General features: G+C 43.8%; 3 protein-coding genes and 1 long non-coding RNA gene across 6 annotated transcripts; 1 reads left to right on the top strand and 3 right to left on the bottom strand.

Moving 5' to 3' along the window:
* Positions 1–129: 129 nt before the first annotated feature.
* Positions 130–3,622, bottom strand: poglut3 (protein O-glucosyltransferase 3). Its single transcript, XM_010899896.3, has 8 exons — positions 3,311–3,622; positions 2,799–2,996; positions 2,400–2,683; positions 1,936–2,152; positions 1,338–1,534; positions 1,046–1,240; positions 762–866; positions 130–583 (listed from the first exon to the last, which is right to left on the bottom strand). The coding sequence occupies exons 1-8, from the start codon at positions 3,540–3,542 to the stop codon at positions 440–442; spliced, it is 1,572 nt and encodes a 523-aa protein (XP_010898198.1). The 5' UTR covers positions 3,543–3,622; the 3' UTR covers positions 130–439.
* Positions 3,297–9,312, top strand: LOC109615893. The gene is made up of 3 exons (XR_002196906.2): positions 3,297–3,465; positions 6,422–6,572; positions 8,356–9,312. It is a non-coding gene; the product is annotated as an uncharacterized LOC109615893 (long non-coding RNA).
* Positions 4,202–12,607, bottom strand: LOC105027702. Of its 3 annotated transcripts, XM_034293036.1 has the most exons (7): positions 12,179–12,607; positions 11,905–12,020; positions 11,297–11,453; positions 10,635–11,175; positions 10,365–10,484; positions 8,391–8,475; positions 4,202–6,546 (listed from the first exon to the last, which is right to left on the bottom strand). In XM_034293036.1, the coding sequence occupies exons 1-7, from the start codon at positions 12,295–12,297 to the stop codon at positions 4,214–4,216; spliced, it is 3,471 nt and encodes a 1,156-aa protein (XP_034148927.1). In that variant the 5' UTR covers positions 12,298–12,607; the 3' UTR covers positions 4,202–4,213. The 3 variants fall into 3 exon arrangements, with proteins under 3 accessions (XP_034148927.1, XP_012989773.3, XP_019903383.3); XM_013134319.4 differs by having other exon boundaries at positions 10,365–11,175; XM_020047824.3 differs by lacking the exon at positions 4,202–6,546 and having other exon boundaries at positions 8,363–8,475; positions 10,365–11,175.
* A 218-nt stretch (positions 12,608–12,825) lies between these two features.
* LOC114828757 (enteropeptidase) lies at positions 12,826–19,499 on the bottom strand. Its single transcript, XM_029120788.2, has 17 exons — positions 19,193–19,499; positions 18,797–18,930; positions 18,651–18,718; positions 18,429–18,565; positions 18,208–18,273; positions 16,183–16,272; positions 15,981–16,106; positions 15,736–15,879; positions 15,478–15,588; positions 15,259–15,391; positions 15,082–15,177; positions 14,946–14,995; positions 14,599–14,830; positions 14,134–14,315; positions 13,844–13,939; positions 13,614–13,753; positions 12,826–13,362 (listed from the first exon to the last, which is right to left on the bottom strand). The coding sequence occupies exons 1-17, from the start codon at positions 19,311–19,313 to the stop codon at positions 13,201–13,203; spliced, it is 2,088 nt and encodes a 695-aa protein (XP_028976621.2). The 5' UTR covers positions 19,314–19,499; the 3' UTR covers positions 12,826–13,200.
* Positions 19,500–20,016: the final 517 nt, after the last annotated feature.

The raw sequence follows: 20,016 nt of genomic DNA, 5'->3' as shown, positions 1-20,016 counted from the left end.
TGTGACTTCGGAAGAATCTAAAAAACAATTAATATATTTTGTCTTGATTCATTTTTGTTTTGTTATGGTAATTATTGAAAAATCAAAGGTTAATCACCTTGGTCAAGAAAAGGTTTACATAATCTAAGAAAATATCAAAAAGTTATTTATTTTTTGTATCATGATACAATTTCAAAATTTGGCATGAAATAACCCAAATAACAGATTATGTAGCATGATGGTCTTAATAAAGCAGTCATATTTCGGGCACAGTAAATAAAATGTACTTATTGCATAGCAATGACATGGTGAAAACTGAATATTTAACATCTTTCAGCAGTCCAGGTCACAGCAGAGCTTCTTTCTTGCACAGACTCTCAACCAGCAAGCATGCAGAAGTCTAAGGCACTTCCTGTATTCATACAGATTTTTTCTGTTTCCTTCTCTTTTACAGTGTGGATCAGAGTTCATCCTTCTCCTGGCTGGGATTATCTCTTTGAGGCTTTGGCTGACAGCTACAAAGGGCACTCGGGTCAGAGGGCTGGGGAACCAGCTCCATGTCAGGATGCAGCGTGGGCTGGCTTGTCTGCCGCTCAGAGTACATCTGTTACGGAAGGAGAGAACTTCACCAGCTGAGTTTCTCTTACAAAAACACAAAAAATTATCTACATTGATACCGTAGTAAAAATGTATACTACCAACATGAAAATAATGCTAGCATAATAATCTATATGAGCTCACTGAACATTGATCAGGAAAAAGACAAAACCGTGATCTATTACCTGCAACACAGTGTAATAGTAACAGTACAATCTGTTAGGTTGTAAGAGCTCTCTGACAACCGCCTGGCCTGCTGCACCTATCGCTTTGGCTTCAGCATCATTCTCCTGTATAGAAAATGAAAATAAATATTGCACAATCTAAATCAAATATCCATGAAAACGCAGCTAAATCCAGTCCCTAGAATCATGCATTTGCATTTTAAGCAGAAAAACGTGTAGCTTTAGTACCAGTTAGCGAATACAAAGTGGTAAGCACACTGATACACACTCCCTTCACTTCTTACCTTGGCCCACTCAATCTTCTGGATGAGGTCAGAGAGACTCCTCTTCACGGGGATGTAGTGGATTCCTGGCTTCAGGTGGGTGTAGAAATGCTCATAGTATGGAGAATTCTGCTTCAGCACCAGGCTGTTCCCCAGCATCAGGTAAGGAAACCTGTAAGCAGCGACTGTGCCGTCCACGTTCACCTGGTACTTATACTGGAAATTGGAATTTATATTTTAAATAGATTTTTTTGGGGTGTCAGAAGGGGACTGATGGTTGTAGGCGAATTGAGTCTAAAGAATGTTCATTCACCTTAAAGAAGTCAAAGAATCCAACCAGATTCGCTTTGCCTAGATCCTTCTCCCTGTCTCTGAAAAAAAACCAGCCGGTGATACCAGCATCTAGCAGTTCTGGGTTTTTCTTGGACAGAGTGACCAGATGTAAACGCTCTTCACGACTATCCCTGCCCCGGAAGAAGGCCTGTCCGGTTTTGTTGGCCCAGGGCGGACCTACAGGCCAAGGAAACGTGAGTGGAAGTACAGTTAGCAGAACTGGTTCAAGGAAGAATCCGAGACATGTGACATTTTAACATTTACATTATCGCATTTTATTAATTTAGTTGACACTCCTATCCAGAGTGACTTACCAACATTATTGATTGCATATATTTAGTAACTATAGTACTTTACACATAAAACCGGACAAAGGGATGAAATTAGCCAGTTGGAAGATAGGGATTATAAGGTAATTCTAACCAGATTGGAACTTAGATTGGAACTAGCCGAGATCGCAGGGTTAACCCCTCTAATCTCGTGATAAACGCCTTGGCATGGTAAGTGACCACAGTTGGGAAACCAAATTACATTCACTACCCTGAACCAGAGGAACAAGGCCCGAGCAGCTCTCCTACCTGTGTTGCCCTGGACTGACAGCAGGTCATTGGAAACGCCCCTCAGGGTCTCCAGGGTGGAGTGAGTTATGTCGTAGGTGGGGAGGATGATGTCCCGAGTGTCTGTGGAACCGCACCAAGAGATGATTGGAATTGGCCCAGGACTGTCTTCAGCTTTCCTGGTTTCCATTGGCCAGTCACCCACGTTGATGTAAAATTCCACATCAGGCAGCCTCACCTCTCAGAAAGAGAAATTGAGCTCAGTTCATGCAGACCTATTCACTGTACAATTCCAATATATGATTATGCCAGTTCCTTGCAAAGGGGCAAATGAGCACCCTAGGAGAGATAATGACCATGTTCATACCAATCGATGCAAGTACAAAGAAATGTAGAAAACCATCAATAACCAACACTACACACACACACACACACACACACACACACACACAAAACAACACAAGAAAACCAAAGCATCTCTTCACCTTTCTGGAAAGTGAAAGTAATATCTCATCAGAGAACATCTTGAAGTCAGTGTACTTCCCCAGGGAGCGACGATACACCTGGTTGTTGATCACCGTATAGTGAATCAGTCCTCCTCTGTGGGAGAACCGACGAGGAACCTCCTGCAGGAGGCGCTGCAGGTCTATGGAGGGGAAGGCACTGAAGTCCTGTGTGATCTGGGGTTCCTCTGAAGGACACTGCATGATGCTCTGCCAGGTGGGTACTTCATGCTCTGGGCAGTCACAGTACTCATGATAGACTGGACCTGAGAACATCAAACCAAAACAATGCTATGTCACAAAGAACAAATCACCATTACGTAATTTATATTCAGACAGGCTAAAATAGTCTGAGACAGTTGGCCATCTACTGATAAGAACCTTGTAGGGAGTAGGGGGACTTGGCAACAGGAATGTCTCTGTAGAGTACTTCAATCTTTAGTCCAGTTACGGCACTTCCATACAAACGGTACCGCATCAGAAAGGAACCGTCTCCTCTGTCCAGGGGAAGGGGGACTTGTATGCGAACATGCTCCTTCAATACAAGTGAGGTAATCTTCACTCTGAACGAGTCTTTACCTGCATTTAAAGATTCGATTTAGGAAGTATTTAGTTCAACTGTAGCCTAATTTAAACGATATTTGTCTGTAGGTACAATACAAGGTGGAGTAGCCTAATTTCCTGCAAAGATTAGGCTAGGTTTTTGTGCAGCAATGGTTAGCGGTTCCATAAACAAAACGTATCGTTCATTAGATGAAAAACTTCCCATTGAATGAGACTGACGTTGGAGTGAAGTGCCATCAAAGGGTTGGTTGCGAAAAACAACCTGTTTGAGCAGGAAATTAGTAAATTAAATGTTTTAAATAATGTTCAGTTCAAGCGCGAACACTTACCCGGAGAGAGGGTCAAATTGTCCCCAGCGGAATTGACAGCCTGGATGAAGAAGTACCGGACGGGCAAAACAACTTTGGGATCGAGCCCGGGACCCCAAACAATACATTTTTCAGGACTGACTTCACTAGCTTGACACAACGGGAAGATTACACAAGTACGTAAAATCACAACTATGCAACCTAATGAAAATAGACTCCGAAAAGGGTTAAGTAGTTTATCTTTCAGATTCATAGTGAAATTTGAATAGCAGACTTGCTATTGAACAATTTATTTTAGGGTACCAATTTTAAATGCAACATCGTCTCAAGAAAGGGGTGGAGAACGATGGGTGAAGGTTTGATTTGGCCGGGTGTGATTGGACAATGTTTGGATGGATTATTTTTAATGAATTTAAAGAAAAGGCATTTATTTACACAAAGCAATTATCGATTGTACAGACAAAACACCGAATATAAGGCAGTACTTGGATCAGAAACGTTTACTTCATTACTCGAACTTTTGTCAGACGGCGTAGCATGATAATACTTTCGGTATAGTACACAGGGATGCATACTTCTGTTCCGCTTAAGTACGTTGTTATTAACAGTAAATAGTCTACTCTGCAAATTCATTATTAATTGAATTATTCATTCTTAAATTATATTGTTAATTGTGTGCACCGGGACATGTGATGAAGAGGGCCTTTGATCTCTCAGTTAGTAAAATACATATAATACATAAATACAATTCAGCTACTCATATCATTTGGAGTCATCTACATGGCTTCAATACATCCGCAGATTGAATTATTCTAGTAATATATGTTTTTTCAAAAAATATTTTATAACAAATTATTTTTATTAAAACATGGATTGCAAAATGAAAATGTCTGCAGAGTCTAACTGAAAAAGTTCCATGTTTTACTAGAGTTTAGACTCTTTCTCCTCCAAATCATCACTGTTCACATAGTACTCCCCATCTGTAGAAGTATCTGAGTCATAGTTCTCACAGTCTGACAAACTTGAGCTCCTGACTGGCAGTTGAACCATGGGGCTTCCAAAGACCTGCAACATCGTATTCATGATTGGTGGTTTTAAATTCGCTGTGGGAAAAATTGATGATTCATTGATCCGTAGATGACTGGGTAATGTGGGACTGGAAAGGGTAATAGGTGGGCAAAACTGATCTCCTGACCCTCTGACGTCCTCCAGACTCTTCAGGTTCCTTGTTGGGGTCATAGTTCCTGTGGAGATCCGCCTGCTTTTTGTTGTTCTGTTTGAGTAAATCTTGTTAACAGAGATGGAGTGGCGATGTGTCAGGTCAGAATCCCTAGTGATTGGAGAGTTTCTAGGGTGTGATAGCTGTGTGGGTTTAAAACAGTCAACTGGCTTCCTTTCTGCTCTTCTGTCCTTCTCTAATGAGCTAGAATTGACTTCTTTAATATTTGTGTTGAGGCCAAAATGACTGAGGCTAGTACTGTCAGAATCCATCTTGGGTTGACAACCAAGATTGGGTTGATGTGGATTATTTGTCCTGCTTGATTTTTCAGTTGACCGCAATGGGTTTCCATTTTTCTCAATTGATATTCTGTTCCTCTGTTTGTCATGAATGTCTAAATGTGTACCTTTGGACATCAGCCTGTGGCAGCCTCTATCCTGGATTCGACCTTCCACATTATGTTGGAGGACAGTGGGCGCTTTGTTGACCTCTGGAGCCCATCTTTTTCCTGTCCTATTCTCACCGATGTCACTAACTCCTTTACATGTTGATTGCTCAGTTTTCCCTTTTTTACCAAACAACACACTGTTCTCCTCTATGCCTTTGCTACGGAGAGTCATTCTGAGGCGATTCAGTATCTGATCTACCTTCTGGTTGCTTCTGCATCCACTTAGCTCCTCAGTTCTCTCAGAGATGAGAGTTGCATAGTGAGCAGGCAGACCAGAGCTATTTTTTCTGTTCTGAAATTCAGACAATCCCTTGTTAGAAGTCTGTCGTTTAAGCTTGCTGATATTCATTTCACTATGAATAATCTCGGAACCAATTGCTTCTTCCCTATCCCCTGTAATCAAATCTTTAATGTGCGGAGGGGCACTGTGTGTGCAATCACACGATCTGGTGAGATTAGTCATATGATCTGATGAAACTGGGGGGCTGTGAGGACATGACTGAGACCTGTGAGAAATGCCAGGGTTGATGCTGGAGAGAGAACAAGTGTTGAATTCCAGATTGGGACCCGAATAGACACTTGTATAATATTCATCAAGCTTGAACATTCTCTGGTTATTAGATTGAACGTAGGTGTTTTTCTGCAGATTTCTCTCTTGGCTGATGGCTTTTGATAAACCAACCTGGGCCACTAAGCTGTGCTGCTTTGCCAACATGTTGATTCTCTCAGAAGATGACATCCATCTTGTTTTACTCGGTGATGAGCAGGGTGGGTGATTATCACCAGCTGTACCCATAGATACAGCCTTGGTTAAATGTCCGTCAAGTGACTTGGCACTGGAAGAGTGTTTTGTAGCTGAGGTGTCCTTAGACACACGGAGAGGGTTAAATATCAAAGATGAGCCTAATCTGCTCCTATACCCAAGAGGGTTATGAGACGGTGTGGTATCAGGCAGAGTAATGCTGTGGCACTGTTGTAGGGAACGTTCTGGGTCAGGGAATAGGTTGGGATGACTACTTGAAATGCGCTGCCTTAAAGTGACTGAACGAGGTGACGGGAGGCCAGAGGGGAGGTAGGATGGGAGGTCAGCGGCTTCAGCCCGGGGCTCTGCATGGGAGGCCGGCAGTGCGTTGGAGCTGCTCGGCCTAAGCAAGGAGAAAGTTCCCGGTGACACCACACTCCATGGCCGGATCAGGGACAAATGGCGAGCTGGTGTTGCGGCTCGACCCGAGGTCTCCTGAAGCATGCTCCTCTTGAGGTTTGTAAGTGGAAGCTTTGGAGATTTGTGTGGGCGGAATAAGGGAACGTTCCCAGTTTCAGGAGAGAGAGTCCCTGCAGGGAGGCAAGCAGAGGACGTGTCAGGTTGCTGGGGGCTGATGGGGATGACACCATTCATTCTCAGAGGGGGGCTTTGGGAGGGGTTGGACATTTTCAATTCATCTGATGGTTGCATGTGTTCTTTCAGAGGGATGGACGGAGGTTGTTCATGCACAACTGGATAGAGACCCCCTGACTGAGGTGCTGAAGGTGGTCCCGTCACTCTAGAACCTTCTTGGTCCTCTCTCAGACTAATACCGCAGTGAGCCGGACCTGAAGCCATAGACAATAACAAGATGGTTAGTTAAAGATTTTGGCATCTTTTATGACTTCTTTTTCTAGGAAATCAGTCTTAGGTATGTTTCAGATCAAATACTGCAAAAGTAACCACAGTTCATTGAACTGTACAGTGGATATAAAAAGTCTACACACCCCTGTGAAAATGCCAGAGATGTAAAAGAATGAGACAAAGATAAATCATGACATGACTTTTTCCACTTTTAATGTGACCTATTATGTGAACAATTCAATTGAACAACAAACTGAAATCTTCGAGGGGGAAAAATAAAAAATTAAAACCTTACAATAACCTGGTTGCATAAGTGTGCACACCCTCTTATAACTGGGGATGTGGCTGTGTTCAGAATTAACCAATCACATTCAAACTCATGTTAAATAGAAGTCATTACACACCTGCCATCATTTAAAGTGATTAATCACAAACAAAGTTCAGCTGTTCTAGTATGATTTTCCTGACATTTCCTTAATTGCATCTCAGAGCAAAATCCATGGTCCGCAGAGAGCTTCCAAAGCATCAGGGGGATCTCATTGTTGAAAGATATCAGTCAGGAGAAGGGTACAAAAGAATTTCCAAAGCATTAGATATACCATGGAACATAGTGAAGACAGTCATCATCAAGTGGAGAAAATATGGCACAACAAAGACATTACCAAGAACTGGACGTCCCTCCAAAATTGATGAAAAGACGAGAAGAAAACTGGTCATGGAGGCTTCCAAGAAGCCTACAGTAAAAGAACTGCAGGAATGAACGGCAAGTACTGGCTGTGTGCTACATGTGACAACAATCTCCCGTATCCTTTATATGAATAGGCTATGGGGTAGAGTGGCAAGATGGAAGCCTTTTCTTACAAAGAAAAACACCCAAGCCCGGCTGAAGTTTGTAAAAAAGTCCCCCAAAAGCACGTGGGAAAATGGTCTGATGAAACCAAGGTTGAAACTTTTTGGCCATAATTCCAAAAGGTATGTTTGGCGCAAAAACAACACTGCACATCACCCAAAGAACACCATACCCACAGTGAAGCATGGCGGGGGCAGCATCATGCTTTGTGGCTGTTTTTCTTCAGCTGGAACCGGGGCCTTAGTCAGGGTGGAGGGAATTATGAACAGTTCCAGAAACCAGGCAATTTGGGCACAAACCTTCAGGCATCCATTAGAAAGCTGAAGATGAAGTTCACCTTTCAGCACGACAACGACCCAAAGCACACATCCAAATCCACAAAAGCATGGCTTCACACAAAGAAGATTAACGTTTTGGAATGGCCCAGCCAGAGCCCAGACCTGAATCCAATTGAACATCTGTGGGGTGATCTTTAGATGGCTGTGCACAAAAGATGTCCTCTCAATCTGACGGATTTGGAGCACTTTTGCAAAGAAGAGAGGCCAAATATTGCCATGTCAAGATGTGCCATGCTAATAGATTCCTACCCAAAAAGAATGAGTGCTGTAATAAAATCAAAAGGTTCTTCAACAAAGTATTAGTTTAAGGGTGTGCACACTTATGCAACCAGGTTATTGTGAGTTTTTTATTTTTCCCCCTCAAAGATTTCAGTTTGTTCTTCAATTGAATTGTTCACGTTAAAGATCACATTAAAGGTGGAAAAAGTTCTGACATGATTTATCTTTTACATCACAAGAACCTGCCATTTTAACAAGGGTGTGTATACTTTTTATATCCACTGTATGTGGCTTCATTTGTGTGTATGTGAATTGCAGAATGTTGAATGAAACTATTTGTTTTACTGTCTCACCCCACCCAACACTGTTTACTGTCTGTCCTCCAGTAAAGAACCCAGGGCAGAAGGAAGCCATTACACACCTGTGGAGCTCTCATGCTTTCTACCTGTTTCCAGGAGAACAGTGCATCTCTTCCGTGTTTCAGAGCAGGCTGTATGCCCAATCACCTGGAAATGATGGCGAACAACAGTCAGGCATGCAAATTATGTCTATAGTTATGCCTAGTGCAAATATACAGGAGGGGTATTCTAATCAGCACAGGGATTCATGCCATGAGTTAATCAAGTCAACAATATATGCAGCCACCCAAAAAATATATACAGTGCCTTCTGAAAGTATTCCGACCACACAACTTTCTTCACATGTTGTTATTTTGTATTTTTTTGCCCTCAGTTTTTGCAAATTACACCATAATGACCATGTGACAAATCTTTTGAAATGGTTGCCAACTAATTGAAAATAAAAAATGAAAATATTACAATTGTTTAGACCCTTTCACCATGACGTCCATCTTGAGCTCAGATGCATCCTCTGTCCTTAGATGCATCCTCTGTCCTTAGATCATCCGTGAGATGTCTCTAGAACTTGATTTGATTCCACTGTGGCCAATTCAATTGATTGGACATGATTTAGAAAGGCACACACGTATATATAAGGTCTATATAAGGTCCCACACTTCACATCACATATCAGAGCAATGAAGTCCAAAGACAGACTTGTATCTCTGCAGCACTCCATCAATCAGACCTTGTGGTAGGGTGGCTAGGCAGAAGCCACTCCTGAGTGAAAGGCGTATGACATGCCGTCTGAAGGACTCTGAGAGCATGAGGAAAAAGACTCTCTGGTCTGATGAACTATTAGGCCTATCATGCTAGTTCTGTTGAAAACAAGGGCTCATCACCTGACTAATACCGTCCCTACAGTGAAGCTCAGTGGCATGGACTGGAAGACTGGTGAGGATTGAGGGAAGGATGAAGGTAGCAAAATACAGAGAGGTCCTTGATGAAAACCTGATCCAGACTGTACAAAGTCTCAGACTGGGGCAAAGATTCATCTTTCAGCACAACAACCCCAAAAGCACACAGCCAAGACAACACTGGTGTGGCTTTGGGATAAGTCTGTGAATGTCCTTGAGTGGCCCAGTCAAGGCCTGGACTTGAACCACATTGAATATCTGTGGGAGACCTGAAAATGAAGATCTGCTGCTCCCCATCCAATCTGAAAGAGCATGAGATGATCCACAAGTAAGAATGAGAGAAACTGCTCAAAACAAGGTGTGCCAAGCTGGCAGAGGCAAGAAACACGAAGTTGTGATTACTGTCAAAAGTGCTTCCACAGAATAGAATAAAGGGTCTGAATAGTTATGTGTGAGATCTTTTTTTATTTTATTTTGCAATAAATTGGCACACGTCAAAAGACGTGTTTTCGCTCTGGTATTATGTGGTATTGTGTGTAGGTGGATGGCAACAAGATAAATGTAACCGATTAAAAATGAAGTCTTTAACACAATAAAATGTGTGGAATGTGAAGGGGCCTGAATATTTCCCAAAGTCACTGTATTTTGTTCAGCAAATAAATGAGGTTGTGACTGCACACGTGCTGTTAAACTTAATGATAGGGCAAAGATACACAGTAGCAGAGTGGATAAATAACAGGTCCTCAAGAAGTGTCACGAGGTGTCGTATTGAACCAAGCCTGCGTTCATGGGCGTGGTCACCTGCTCACGGTACACACAGCTGTCAACATGTCTCCATGAAGGGCTTGTGTGAAATGTGGTGACTTTGAGGCAGTGTCCCTAAGTAATATTTTACAGGGTGATTATAGGCCCAACATTGAGGGGAACGCCCTGGCACTGGTTACCACACACATAATGATAATCATTAAGCTCCAGGACAGTCCAGACTGCCCATCCGTGTCCTGGAATCCTGGCAGTGCTACAGAATTCTGTCCCAACTTGGCACCACGCCAGAACCAACTGAGCTAATTCATTGAGTCAGTGACCTTTACTTAACTGTTACCATGTGGTGTTTAAAGCACTCCCAAAGCTTATCGGTACCTTATTAGACTCTGAGTGATCCTCAATGGGCTCCTCATCAGAATATTCCTCTGCGAGCACCTCCTTACTGAGCTCTTCCTCTGCGGGCACCTCCGGAGTGAGTTCCTCCTCTGTGAGCACCTCCTTAAAGAGCTCCTCCTCTGCAAGCACTTCCTTAGTGAGCTCCTCCTTTGTGAGCACCTCCTTACTAAGCTCCTCCTCTGTGAGCACTTCCTTAGTGAACTCCTCCTTTGTGAGTACCACCTTACTGAGCTCCTCCTCTGTGAGCACCTCCTTAAAGAGCTCCTCCTCTGCAAGCACTTCCTTAGTGAGCTCCTCCTTTGTGAGCACCTCCTTACTAAGCTCCTCCTCTGTGAGCACTTCCTTAGTGAACTCCTCCTTTGTGAGTACCACCTTACTGAGCTCCTCCTCTGTGAGCACCTCCTTAATGAGCTCCTCTGTGAACAATTCCTTAGTGAGCTCCTCCTTTGTGAGCACCTCCTTAGGGAGCTCGTCCCCAGTGAGCACCTCCTTATTGATTTCCTCCTCTGTTAGCACGTCCTTAGTGAGATACTTCTCTGTGAGCACCTCTTTAGTGAGATCCTCTGTGAGAACCTCCTTAGGGAGTTCTTCCCCTGTGAGCACCTTCTTAGTAAGCTCCTCTGTGAGCACCTTCTTACTATGCTCCTTCCCTGTTAACAGCTCCTCAGTGAGCTGCTCCCCTGTGAGGACCTCCTTAGTGAGACCCTCCTGTGTGAGCACCTCCTCATGCCTTGCCTCAGTCGTGCTGTCTTTGCTGCTTGGTTCTGCCAATGAGGGGATGTTGCTAACACTGGGGATGGAGATAAAACATGCATCAGAATATCACCATATCCTAATTACACACTGGGAAGTACAGTATGGTCTGGAGAGCGGTTGGTGAGTGTGCTAGCTTCACTGCGATAAAGGCTCACCTATTGTTATAGCTGTGGCTCTTGCCTTTCCCCTCCGGGTCTGGGCTGTCCTTCACAGGGAACCTGAAGCTGAACATGGATCTGAGACGAGCTCGTAGGTTTGTGTGTCTTCTGACATCCTTCCCTTCCATTGGATTACCTCTGACCATTTCCTGCTCTGTAGATGACAGATGTGTTGACATACCGTTTAGGAAAAGAAACGCTGAGTGCTGACAACTACATTAGGTGAACATAAAAAACAGGACCACAACAACCTGAACAACAATGTCTAAGCCTAGTTGACCAGTAGTGGCCTACTCATGCTCCTAATTACCTTTACATCACATTGCTATAAATACAATAAAGTTGACCACTCACAGACAGAACAAGTTAAAAACTAACCGCGAGTACATTATTCAGATAATGACATGTTTAGTCACACTAGGACATCTATTAAGCTATGTAGACACATTTAACTCTTTACCAACCAGAGTTCCCAGCAGAGCTTTCTCAGTGTGCAGTGTATGACTGTGAAGCGCTGTGCCACTTCCCACAGGCATAACTGAAACTCAACAGCACTGTGTTCAGCCACCCAGGCATCAGTGGAGAACTCTCTCCTCTGCTCTCACCTGTGTTATGGCTGCGTGGTGACTGGTTTGGCTGGACACTGCCAGTAGTTTGCTGTTTCCTCGGTTTCTCCAGACACAGCACAGAGCTGTTGTCCCCAAGCTGCTCACGTAGCCGTCTGGTGAGCATACAGCCATAAATGAGTCAGACAGGGTTTGTGCACACATTGACAGAAAGAGAGAATATCCATATTAAAAAAAAGATTGGCATTTATTTTTAATATTAATATTTTATTTATGTTTATTATTATTATTAGAAAAATAGTGTCACACTTACCTGATCCTCTCATTTTCAATCTCTTTTAGACGCTTGTCTCTCTCTAGAACTCCAAGAACAGCCTGTGCCTCTTCACTGCTTAGGAAGCCCAGATCCAAGTCCAAATTGTATCGCGTCATGGTTCTTAACTCGGCTGTGTTCACTAACTAATTATTTTGGTAGATAAGCCGATAAAGGAAATCAACTGTAATTTGAGAGGAAACTGAAGAGCAGGCAGATCAGATTAACCAAACCGCTGATGGTGTGATAGTCTGCGTCTTGTCATGACTGAGAACACAGTGAGAGCGTTTCCATTCTGTCCCTCCCTTCCCAGAAGAACAAACATCGCTCTGTGCAGGTGGATCCACAATGTTGGTCAGGTGAGATCAACATGCAGAGCAGGTAGCTCCCTCTCTCTGCCTGAACTGTTTGACTGTTGTGTACTCCCTAATGTTATCTACAATCTGTCTTTGGGCGAGTTGTGTAGTCGTGCCTAGAAGCATATTACACACATGCAATCGCTGTGCTTTCCGTCTGGTGCGCAACACATTTGAAACTGTGACAACACACCGTATAAAATAAGAATTAGAATTGCTAACTGATAACTCTTAACATACAATGATTTGAAGAGAAATACAAAAAAATATATATGTCAAAGTTTATTAACAGTAATCCGATTTATAGTGCTGAGAACATGTTTTTGCAAATTGATACAACATCCATGTGAAGGCATTGTTGTACAGGAAACAACATAGTCTCCTGAACATAACATGCAATACTGCCATCTTGTGTCACATTTATTCTACAACATTGAAGGCATTTCAACCTTTTCAGCCATGAAAGAGCCAGAGATAGAAATGTGATAAATGTGATAAAAAATAAGTTCTGTAAATCACCAAAAACATGTTACCATTGTTACCATTTGCAATCTTTAAAATATTATCGTTCAAAATCATCAATACATTTCAGTAGTCAAAACCGCAAGTAAAATCCTGCATCTGAGGCTGATTGTTCTTTAGAGTCCTGCCCCACTGCAACCAGTGTCATTGAGATCTCCTGGTAAGGACAATCCAGTCAGTGAACTGGGAGACCATAGCGTACACACCAGGGAGCAGGGGGCGGCCACAGCCCTTCCCAAAAGAAACCACGCCCACCTGCACCCAGTGGCCATCCATCTCACACATGAGAGGACCTCCGGAGTCCCCCTAAAACAACACAGACAGAGGAGTTCATTCTAAGTCAGTACATTCATTATTCTACAGATACTGCTGACTAATTCAATGGCATTGTGTGCAGCGGGCATTCGTTATGAATACCAAAACCTGACCCTCCGGTGCTGCCCTGGGACAGCGTCACATCTAAATGTTTCCCTAAGGTCATTCTTTCACTAAAACAGTCATAGAACTGCAGTGTATGACATCCCACAACAGGGTTACAGCCATTAGAATCTGTATACCTGACAGGAGTCCACTCCCCCCTCAGGGTAGCCGGCACACAACATCCTGGCCGTGATGTTGTACTCAGGAAGCAGTTTCTGACACTCGGACTGGCTCAGCAGGGGCAGTGTGGCCTGCTGTAGTACATTAGACACGGCGCCTGGAGTACATATCAACATTTACAGACACATCAACCATGCCCACGCGGAAACCTGTTGACGACAGCCTCATCAGACACCAGAGCTCTCACCTTGCTCCGCTTCCCTTCCCCAGCCCGCTATGAAACACTTCCTGCCAGCCTCAAACTGCTGGTCGCTCCGTGGTAGGCAGATGGGTTGGATATATTCTGTATAAAGGTTTACATTACAAGGATTGTAAAAACAATATGTATGAAATGATATGGTGTTTGTGGATCTGTGCGTATGTTTTTCGGGTGAATCCACTTGATATATAGCTTGGAGATTTTGTGAGCTCACTGCTGCTCGGACGTGAGGTCAGTGCCTCGTGGTATGAAGGGCTGATGGGGGTTTGACTCCACACCTGTGAAAGTGACATTCGTTTGAAGGTGCATCATAGCGATGTCAGCATCCTTGGTCTGCTTGTTGTAGTGCTTGTTCATGATGACCCGGTCCACCTTTCGAGTCTGTGAGGGGAGGACACCTACATTGGCCTGGGAGTGAAGGCCCAACACCGCCACCCAGTTGGAAAGGTGAATATTTTTCCTGCAAAGCAGTCAATGCACACACGGGACTGTGAAATTCAAACCGCACGGACCAGAAAAACAGTGGTAGAGTGGCTTGGTACTGAAATAGATCTGACTCAGGCGTTATGTCTATATTTATGCCTAGTGCAAATATACAGGAGTGGTGGAGAAACGGGATGGTTCGAGGTCCTTCCTGGGAAATGTGACGAGGAAGTGTGCCTACAGCATATGTGCATTGCAAGTTGAATACGGGAGCATGAACTTAAAGTGGGGCGATGGAGAGACAGGTGAGGGTTCCTCACCCGTAGATGCAGTGTGCAGCTGTGACCAACCACTGGCTATCGATCAGAGTGGCGCCACACACGTGACGGCCTCTCCAGTGCAGCGACACCATCCACGGCCACGCCCCTTTAGGAGACTCGGCCCCTCCCACAACTCTGCCCGTCGCACTCTCCTCTGACTCATCTTCCCCCATCCTTTGTTCAGCGAGCCCACCACGACGCATCTCTTGGGAGACCATGCGAACGCCACAAGCTACAGTGCACAGGAGGTTGTCTTTGTGTCCGGTTAAGAGTGCTAGTTTGTTCATGATAGTGTGTTGAGACTTTATATGTTTTCATTTGATCATTTATATTTTTCATGTACTCACGTCGGTTGTCACATTGCAAAGATATGACCTTTTCACTCGTACATTTTTCACTAAAGAGAACATAAACAAGTGCAGTGGATGTTCATAAAATGACCAAAGCTGAATTCGTGGAAGCTATTTGGTGAAAGTACTTTACCTTGGGGTGAGGTCCAGGCTGCCATTGGCTGCAACACTCACGGTGGTGAAAGGAGAGTATTTCTCCTCAGCTGCTATGAAGACAGCACTTCCTGATCTAGAGTTCATATAAACACAAGGACTGGCACCGAATGACTTACTCCCGTCATACACAAAACTAACGGAGCAGAAGTCTCACCTGTAGCCCAGGTAACGACACATGAAGTGGGTGAACTGAGCGTTCCAGTTCTCAGCACAGGTCGTGTACCAGCGGGTCTGGACTTGGAGCTGAAGACGTCGGACACTCGTACCATTCACTGATACCAGGTGCACTGGAACACACCACAGAGGAACACTCATCAGTGTCATCGCATCAACTTTTGTATGGGTTTGAACAAGCTTCATGGGGTTTACTCACCACAGTCAGCTTCATCCGAGGAGTCGACACAGTCTGGCTGGCCGTCACACACACTGGTGTTGAAAATACATTCTCCAGACTGACACAGATAGAACCCAGTGGCACATGGCTCTGCATTCAAAATGATAATGTCTGTTTGGTTAATTGTTTTTTTAAACAAGAGTATGTTTGTTATGGTTGGTTTACAACCGAACTTGAACTTTAGAATTGATCTATTGTTTTAACAGGATCAAGAGTGCTGTCAATGTGATTTCTTACTTGGCCTTCCCAGCGCTAAACCAGATGTGAAGTTGGCATGGAAACCCCGGCCATGCCCTGAGATGTCTGTGGAAAATATCACTGTGATCTGATTGGCTGTAGAGATCACATCTGGGATGGTAGCATCAAAACCAGTGAAGACGCCTGAAAGAAAATAATTCATTCACCCCAGTGAACATCATCCGCATTTTTAACAACAATAGCGTAGGAAGGATTTCGCAGTTTATCGAGGGTCACAGACTTACCAAGCAGTTCAGACGCTGGCCCCGCCCCATCTCGCACCTCCACCACGTCATCAATCGGCTCAACGTCGAAATCCAGGAAGTGAAGCTGGATGTTCCATCCATCCCTAGCGTGAAGAGTCCACAAACCTGGCACAACCCAGATAGACGTATCAACACAACCTTTTACCCAATTTGGAAAATAAAGTTGAAAAGAAGTTCATACAAAAAGCCTTGTTTCCATAGGAGGACGGGTAGTTGGGGGAGCTGAATGTAGAGTTGGGCTCCCAGAGGTCAAAGGGTCCTCCACAGTCGACTGAAAAACAGGAAAACACACTTTAGATGCACAAGAACAGAGAAGAATGACTGTCAGGTGAGACAGGGGGAGTTTGTGCTAGTGTGGGGGAGTGAGGATACCAGGTGAGAGAGGGGGAGTTTGTGCTAGTGTGGGGGAGTGAGAATACCAGGTGAGAGAGGGGGAGTTTGTGCTAGTATGGGGGAGTGAGGATACCAGGTGAGAGAGGGGGAGTTTGTGCTAGTGTGGGGGAGTGAGAATACCAGGTGAGAGATGGGGAGTTTGTGCTAGTATGGGGGAGTGAGGATACCAGGTGAGAGAGGGGGAGTTTGTGCTAGTGTGGGGGAGTGAGAATACCAGGTGAGAGAGGGGGAGTTTGTGCTAGTATGGGGGAGTGAGGATACCAGGTGAGATAGGGGGAGTTTGAACCTCAAACCTGAATGTTTAAGGAAAAGCGAGTTTTGATTTTTCTCAGGGGAATACATAAGTGTGCACAATTATTAGGCAACAATTGGTGTGCAGAAGTATTAGGCAAATACATTACAAAAATAATTTCTCCCAACTCATTTGTTTATTCTCAATTTTTAAAGTAAGTGTAACAAATAAGTAACGCAAAATGACATTTAATATTTTTGTCCTTTAAAAAGTATTCAGTGACCAATAAAGCCACCCTTCTTTTCAATAACTGCCATGAGTCTTCCATCCATGGAGTCTGTCAGTTTCTTGATCTGTTCATGATCAACTTTCACTGAAGCAGCAACCACAGACTCACTAATTCTGTTCAAAGCGGTGTATTGTGTTCCCTGACTGTAAATCTCACATTTGAGAAGGGCCCACATATTCTCAATAGGATTTAAGTCAGGAGAGGAATGGGGCCAGATCATTATTTTGGGCATCTTTGAGGCCCTTGCTTGTTAGCCGAGCAGTGGAGTACTTGGATGCATGTGATGGAGCATTGTCTTACATAAAGAACATGGCCTTCTTGAATGTTGAGGACTTCTTCCTGTACTGCTGCTTGAAGAAAGTATCTTCCAGAAACTGGCAGTAGGTATGGGAGTTGAGTTTTCAACCCGAAAAGGTCCACCTACCTCGTCCTTAATGATAGCAGCCCATACCAGTACCCCTCCTCCACCTTACTGGCGCCTGACTCGAAGTGGTGCCCTGTGTCCATTAATGATCCAGCCACGGGCCCATCCATCTGGTACATCAAGAGTCACTCTCATTTCATCTGTCAATAAGACCTTTGAAAAATCGGTCACCATCTTATTCAGTGGTGGTCTTCTTTCAGCCTTCTTGACCTTGGCCCTGTCTCTGAGCACTTGACACCTTGTACTTCTGGACACTCCAGGTAAGTTGCAGTTCTGGAATATGATGGCACTGGAGGATAATAAGCTCCTGGTAGATTCACGTTTAATTATTCTCAAGTCTTTTGCAGTTAATTTGCATCTTTTCTTCTCCATCCATTTGTTGCACCCCAGGTGACTATTTGCAAACAAAACGTTTGAGTGTCCGGTGGTCACGCCTCAATAGTTGAGCCATTTCAAGAGTGTTGCATCTGTCTGAAAGGCATTTTACAATTTATGACTTTTCGCTGTCAGTTAAATCTCTTTTGTGGCCCATTTTACCTGAGGTCATGAAGCTGCCTAATAATTATGCACACCTTGATATAAGGTGTTATTCACTGTTGCCACACCCTCCCTCATTACACAAATACATTTTACCTGAAAATGATTCAATCCAATGAGCATTCAAGTTTATATGGTTTACAGTTGGAAAATGTGCATAGAAATAATAATACGATCAGAATACTCACTTGCCTAATAATTGTGCATGCAGTGTAGTCAATAGTATGTTGTCATTTTGCTTTGTCATGTGTTTGATATTTCATGTGGACACCAGGATGAGTAGTTGTTGCATGTTTCATCGCTAACGGGTTTCTGTATAAACTAAACTTACCTGAAGGAGGTTTAGTGGAAAGATGAGGTGGAACGGTCGGCTGGGTTGTAGTTAGGTCCTCTTTCACTGAACGGAAATATAGTCTACTTTCAGTCTACTTTCTAATTTCAGACATAATAATATTGTTTTACGTCATGGTATTCGATCTAGATACTATCTTCTCTCCAACACCATGACCTGGTACCGGTAGGTAAGGTGTGGGGTGGTTGTCTACACCTTACCTGTGACCTGGATGCTATTTCGGTCGACCACCAGGTCCCCAGTGTTCTGAAGCCCAGCAACCAGCTGCTGCTCTACAATCTCTACCTCCACACTGTAGCGGAACTGCAGGTCAAAGTTCACCACCACACTGCCATTGCTGTCATTGGGGAGTGGGGATTCATGGTCAGAAATGATATGTCACCTTTGTAGAAGTCATTATACACAAACTGTACATTTCTCACCTGAAATGTAAAACTCTACAGGCCTTGAAGTCATTACAGAGGGAGCCACGGCCATACGCTTCAGATATCTGTGAGAAAATGCTTAGTTCAGAATTCATGAAGTCCGTAGAACGACAGGAGAATGTGTGTTTGAAATCTGGACCTACTAGATGCTCTGTCTCAAAGGCCAGGGACTTGAACTGCAGACTGCTCCTGTTTCTCAGCTCCTCCGTGAACACAGCACCCCTCGTAATGACCATCCTCCCATTGAACACTATGCCATTTGGTTCACCCTGGTCCTCTGGAACCAACACACATACATTTAATTACTGACAACTGTGTGTCTAAACATGACCAACAGATTAGCAAGAAAGAAACTGACAATATTGGACATCTTAAAGATGATTCCATGTTTGGCCACTGGTTGTAAAAATGGTGCCATCAAGCCAAAGCAGGCCACCCAAAATTCTTCATGTACATACCGATACATCATATTGACTCCACTTATAGATTATGCACATATTACAAATGGGCTAGAAAGAAGTCAGGCGTGTTTTTCTCACGGTCAGCCTGTAGGGCGAGCCAAGAGACGACGATGAGGCCGACACACACTGCAAGCAGAATCAGACACAGCACACTCAGAAGCACCTCCGTGGACGACCAGCGCTGCTTCCTGCACCCCATAGCTCCCCGACGTCCTCACACAACCTTCCAGTCCCTCAGACTGAAACACCTCAGACACAATTCAAAGGAATTCTCTGTGATTCCCTCAGTTTCAATATCATGGACTATTATACGACTCCGACCGCGTGTCGTCTTTTCTACAGTTAGTTGATTTGACTCCTAGTCCGATCGAATTGTACTGCTCTCCAAGTGGAGGGGTACTTATGAGAGACTATGCTCTTATCTCTATGAAGGAGCAGCTGTAAACCGTTTTACGGTGCAGTAACTGGAAAATCAAAGTGATAGCCAATCTATGCTACCTGGTTGGTGATAATCGCTGGTAAATTATGTTAACTAGAAAAACACAAATGCTGAAGAATGAGAGAAGAAGTTGGGAGAGTGATTCAATTAAATGTAATGTGATTCATATAAAATCTATGCTAAAAAATCAACTAGACTTCACACATTTGTATTCATGAGTTTTGCCCTAAACCTTCATAAAGGAATGTATGCACAACATTAGAATCCACAAATCCCTTCCTGTCTCAAAGTAGACTTTGAACACTGGTAATTGATAGAGCTGTTGATGCCTCCTTATCACAGAAGACAGTCTTTGATAGGGACATCACTCAGCATTGCCCGCTCGCGTATGTAACCACTTCTAGAACATCACATATTCCTGGAGGGAATATCTGACCATTAATCATTCACAGAGTTCACTATA

The sequence above is a fragment of the Esox lucius genome, chromosome 7 (assembly GCF_011004845.1).
Source record: "Esox lucius isolate fEsoLuc1 chromosome 7, fEsoLuc1.pri, whole genome shotgun sequence".
Lineage (NCBI taxonomy): Eukaryota > Metazoa > Chordata > Actinopteri > Esociformes > Esocidae > Esox > Esox lucius.
Note: the sequence above shows the minus strand (reverse complement) of the source record. Positions and strands in the feature narration are given on the sequence as shown.